The sequence below is a fragment of the Callorhinus ursinus genome, unplaced genomic scaffold (assembly GCF_003265705.2).
Source record: "Callorhinus ursinus isolate GAN/ISIS: 27379988/994484 unplaced genomic scaffold, GSC_fseal_2.0 scaffold106, whole genome shotgun sequence".
In the NCBI taxonomy this organism is placed as follows: Eukaryota; Metazoa; Chordata; class Mammalia; order Carnivora; family Otariidae; genus Callorhinus; species Callorhinus ursinus.
In genome coordinates this window covers 1,368,459-1,374,070 of record NW_027397168.1, presented here as the reverse complement: position 1 = coordinate 1,374,070, position 5,612 = coordinate 1,368,459, and the positions used below count along the sequence as shown (strand labels likewise).

The 5,612-nt window shown below is 42.1% G+C and overlaps 1 protein-coding gene across 1 annotated transcript in view; it reads right to left on the bottom strand.

Moving 5' to 3' along the window:
- The window catches only part of LOC112806529 (uncharacterized), a 41,765-nt gene that overhangs the window by 30,491 nt on the left and 5,662 nt on the right, over positions 1 to 5,612 (bottom strand). Inside the window, exons 2-3 of the mRNA XM_025849280.2 lie at positions 4,978 to 5,110; positions 4,344 to 4,435 (exon numbers count right to left, since the gene is read on the bottom strand). Of these exons, the coding sequence (XP_025705065.1) occupies positions 4,344 to 4,403 (60 nt within the window). The 5' untranslated portion in view covers positions 4,404 to 4,435; positions 4,978 to 5,110. The remainder of the gene's footprint in view (positions 1 to 4,343; positions 4,436 to 4,977; positions 5,111 to 5,612) is intronic.

The following is a 5,612-nucleotide window of genomic DNA, read 5'->3' as shown; positions in this document are numbered from 1 at the left end:
CTGTCAAATAAATAAATAAAATAAAAATTAAAAAAAAAAAAAACAGAGAGAGACACAGCGAGAGAGGGAACACAAGCAGGGGGAGTGGGAGAGGGAGAAGCAGGCTTCCCGCCGAGCAGGGAGCCAACGCAGGGCTCGATCCCAGGACCCCGGGATCGTGACCTGAGCCGAAGGCAGTCGCTCAACGACTGAGCCACCCAGGCGCCCCCTTTGGAGATATTTTAAATAACTCAGAACAACAGTGTACTGTATCTACACATACATATTTACCATTTCTGTTGTACTTTCTTCATTCCTGATGTTCCAGTTCCCTTCTTATAATTTCTATCTGAAGAACTTCCTTTTGCAATTCTTTTAGAAATCTGTCAATGAATTTTCTTAGTTTTCCTTCATATGAGAAACTATTTCACCTTCAGTTTGAAGGCAATTTTTGCTTGACATATAATGCTGGGTTGACAGTTCTTTCCTGTGAGTGCTTTTTAAGTTATTCTACTTCCTTCTGACTGCCATGATTTCTGATTGAAAATCCACAGAACTGAAATCACTGCTGCCCTATATGTTAAGCATCATTTTTCTCTGGCTGGTTTCAAGAGTTTTCCCCTTACCTGTAGTGTTCAGCAGTCTGATTATAAAGCTCCCAAGCAAGGATTTCTTTTGAGTTTATCATGCTGGAGTTTGCTGAACTTCATGGAGGCACAAGTTTATGTCTTTCACTAAAGTTGGGAATTTTTCAGCCATTATTTCTTCAAGTATTTTTTCTACACTTCACTTTCTCCTTTTTGGGACTTAAATGATACAAATGTTAAACATTTGCTATTGTCCCACAGAGCCCTGAGGCTCTCTTCAATCTTTTATCTATCGTTCAGATGAGATAGTTTCTATTTACCTTCAAGTTCACTCTTTCCACTGTCATCTCCATAATGCCACTAAGCCCATCCAGTGAGCTTATTTTCGTAATTATATTTTTGATTTCTTACTGATATTTTCTATTTCTTTGCTGAGACAATCTATTTGCTTCACGAGTGTTTACTTGTTCAAGCATTTTTATAATAGCAGCTTTAAAATCTTTGTCAGATAATTCCAACATATACATCACATCAATGTTAGTATCTGGTGATTATCTTTTTCCCTGTGAAGTGAAATTTCCCTGATTTTCCATAAGCTGAGTAATTTTAGGTAGTATCCTTGACATTTTAGATGTTACAAGACTCTATATCTTGTTTAAATTATATGGAGAATGTTGATACTTTGTTCGGGCTCCATTTCCAAAGCCTATGAAGTGACATTCACCTCTGTCCTACTGTGTACTACTCGGTGGCCAGAGATCTGTCCTGGATTTCACTTCTCATAGACTGTGGTATGCTCTTCAGGGCCAGATACATGCATGAGCAACTTAAGAGTGAGCCCAGGAGTTCATGAACAACTTCAAATGGTTGATTTCCAAAGCTCCTCCTTCTCTGTGGTCTCTCCAGTGTTTTCTACTTCCTAGGGGACCCCCTTTTTAGTCCTCTGGCCAGATAACTGGGGCTTATTTATTCCACTCTACTGTGCAGCTACCCTGACCGTACCCAACCCTGGGGCCAAGCAAGGAAAGAACAGAAGCAGAAAAAAAAAGGCAATAAGAGTTTACTCCACCCTCTGGGGAACATAGCTTCTTCAATTACAGAGAAAACTTCTCCTCCTTCAGAGTTTTAGACTTCTGCAGACCCCACTGCTACTGTCTCAGGGCACAAGAAAACAGAACTTTTTTTTTTTTTAAAGATTTTATTTATTTATTTGACAGAGAGAGAGACACAGTGAGAGAGGGAACACAAGCAGGGGGAGTGGGAGAGGGAGAAGCAGGCTTCCCGCAGAGCAGGGAGCCTGATGTGGGGCTCGATCCCAGGACCCTGGGATCATGACCTGAGCTGAGGCAGACATTTAACGACTGAGTCACCCAGGCGCCCAGAGAACTTTTTTTTTTTAAGGTAGATTTCCATCCACCCTCTCTGAGCATTAGATCCCCTTCCTACTTCTTGAGCCTGAACTAGGTTTTCTCCTGCAGTTCTTTTTATCCATGACAAAACCCCCTTCTGGGTTTTGTGCTTTGTTGAATCCATGGTACGAGATACTGGGAGGGGGAAAAAAAGGTAAACACATCACATTTTGGGTTTCTTCCCCAATCAGCCTGCTACTATTTACTTTTTAGAGACCTCAGATTGCTGCTCCATGCATGCTGTTCTGGTTCTATAGCAACTTTCAGTGGGAAAGACAGGGTAAAGTATGCTCAGTCCATCTTACCCAGAACAAGGATTCTCCCAAATTCAGTGTAAGTTATTATTAGTTTTAAAATTAACATTCCATTGGATATAAAAAGCCTCCTGATGTTTAGGGTTTCTTATGCATCAAACATCACATTGTAGTTTTTCACATATATGTGAAAATATATGTGTGTGTATATATATATGTGTGTGAAAATATATATACTGTGTATATAATGTCTGTGATACATATTGTATGAAGAACTACATGGGCACATAGGCTAACAGTAGCTATACAGGCAAATAGAAGCATACAAAGCTAACGTTTATATAGTGCTTATTACGTGCCAGGTTCTTTTCTAAATACTTAAAATGCATTAACTCATTAATGCTCACAACAGTACTGTAAATTAGCTACTAGTATTATTCCCATTTTATGGTTGAGGAAACTGAAATTAAGGTGATAGATCTAGTATACAGTGGAGCTAGGAATTGTACCCAGGAAGTCTGCTGCCAGAGTCCTGTTATTAATCTTTATGCCATGCTCTGCCACTCTTAAAATAGTTCCCTCTCACAAATAACAACACTGCTTACTAATGTTTAAATGCTTAGGAAACAAGTTCCATTGGTAGTGCATGTTTTGTGGCATTATATCTGATCAGAAAAGGTGTTTTGCTTTGATATAAGTTGCTCATTGTGTCTTTTATATAAAATAAAGACAATTTTACTATCCTGTTACTTTTTATTTGGTAAGTTTTTTAAGTTTATTAATCAAATTTTATAATTTCTTACAATAAAATTTGCTGATGACACTCATTTAGCAGTTCACTTTAATCAGAACATGAATTACAGTTCTTAAATCTACTATTGGTTGTAAAAATATTAAAATTGTTCTGGAGTAAAGCTTGAGAAACTCTAATCCACAAGACATGAAAAATTAGAATTTAGTCCAAGAAAATAATCAGTGATGAGGGCAAAAATTCAACAACAAAGATGATCACTGCAATAATCTCAGTTAAATAATAGAACATTGGCAATAATTTACCTTTGGAACAAAGGTCTGATTAAATAGATTATGGCATTCACCCTAGAAAGAAAAAAGGATATAGAACATTACCTGGCATTTTCAGATGCTCATGATTCCAGGTCATGCATACGCTGGCTCAAATGCTGGCCTTCTCACCCACGCGTGCAGATATCTTCCTCTTCCCTCAAGATACAACTCAGGAATCACACCTCCCAACCCCTCCTCCCTCCAACAGGGAGCATGACTGTGCAGGCTATATGCCATTAAAGGATCTCTCACCAAGGAGGCAAAAGGGAGCTAAAAATAAAGTAGATTTCCTCTTGCGAGATTGTGGCCTGTCACAAAGCTTCACCGCTCCAGAGGAACGGACACCTTTTTCTAACTCACCCAAAGGTATTCATATGGCCTATGAATGGTCTTTCCTCACTACTCCGGAGGAAGTCTAGTCTAAACCTACAGCACTGATCACATTGTATAAATAAATGTTCGCTGCCTTTTCATCTCTCCAACAGATTATAAGCTCTATGAAAGCCAGGATGGCAACTTAGGAAGTAGGCAGATCACGGCTCTCAAATTTTCTCCAAGGACTGTATTTCTGTGTTGTCATATACTTATGAAAAAACAGTACATGGAAAAGCTCAGAGTGGGTCATTTCTTGAATGAAAACTAAACAGCTATAGGAAGAAAAGGAAACTCTTGAGAGAGCACTAGGTTTTTGAGTCTGTCTCTATGGCCCCCATCACTCCCCAGAAAGGGAGGAAATAGGCCCCAGGGTGAACTCTTAAGCAGACACACTTCAGAAGGAAACAAACATTACCAAATCCTGGAAAGCAAGACTGTATTTTAAGAAGGAAAGAGGGAGGGTGCCTGGGTGGCTCAGGTGGTTAAGCAACTGCCTTTGGCTCAGGTCATGATCCTGGAGTCTTGGGATCGAGTCCCGCATCGGGCTCCCTGCTCAGCGGGGAGCCTGCTTCTCCCTCCCTCCCCCTTCTCATGTGCTCTCTCTCTTTCTCTCTCTAATAAATAAATAAAATCTTAAAAAAAAAAAAAAAAGGAAAGAGGAAATAGTAACTCACCAGGGACGAGGCTTTAAGAAGTTCAACTCCCATCACCTCCTCCTCTTCCTGGTTCCTCATTAGGAGAAGGGCTTTACCCTGAGAGGGCAGAGCTGGGAGAGGAGAAAGGAGTACTGAGAAGCTGCGTAGCTCTAATAATTACTGCCTAGAAACTCTTTCCTCCCTTCAGCTCCCTCTGTTCTCACTCCCCCACTCCCACCCCAAAATCCCCTACAATCCAGGCACTCACAGGGACACCTATAATTTACAGCTGGGGTTCTTCTCTGCTCTGAGTTTTCAGGCTGAACACAACTTCCTTCTCTCTCAAAGCCACCCATTCATTAACAACACTTAGAAAAAGCCATCTCCCGGAAGGGAAGTATTACCTCTGTTACAACAAAGAGTCCATGTGGCTTACAGAGACTGGACCAAAAAAACAAACAAACAAAAACAAAACACCAAGAGACCCATTTTGCTTTGTGACAAACTATAGTTTTAAAGAAGTCCCTTGCCCACTCCGAGCCAAGTTTCTTCAATTAGAAAGAGTTTGAGAAACAGAAACTTGCTCAGTGGGGGTTGTGGGATCTCAACCTTGGGGTTATTTACCCTCTCGCAGTCACTTTTTCAACTGTCTGAAGTGGTTAAGGATACTGACCTCAAGCAGTTGTAGAGGGGATTACATGAGAGTCAGTACAGAAGGGACTCGGGAGTCAGCCAGTTCCGCATCTGAATCCTGGCTCCTCCACTCACTTGTGATTACTTGTCCTCTGCATGCTTCAGTGTCCTATCTGTAAAAAGGAGGTAGTTTCCGCTTTGTGATGTGATATATTTATGTGATATTTGGTGTTACTCAGCAAAATCAGCAAAGAACAGTATGGCTGCGAGCAGTGCTTCCTCCCACTGTTTCTCTCTCCTCACTCTGGTAGCAGGGAGAGGGGTGCAGCAGAGAAGTGCCAGGCAGGAATGGGAAGAGTTCTGTAACCTTGCCCTGGAAAGGCAGGGATCCCTCTTCATTTCCAGAGGAGGCTGTGAACATGCCCTCAGCTGCAAGCCCCATGCCACAATGACCGGGGGCCAGGGCCTTAGACCTGGTCAAGGGACTCTGGACAGGTCAGCCTCACACTCTGGCACCAGCCCCCCCCCAAACACACACCTCCTTACTCCCTGGGCAGGTCAGCCTCACACTCCACAGGAACCACTCCCCCATGACTCTCTGGACAGGTCAGCCTCACGCTCCGGTTCCAGGGACTCCCCCCCCAACTCTCTGGACAGGTCAGCCTCACGCTCCGG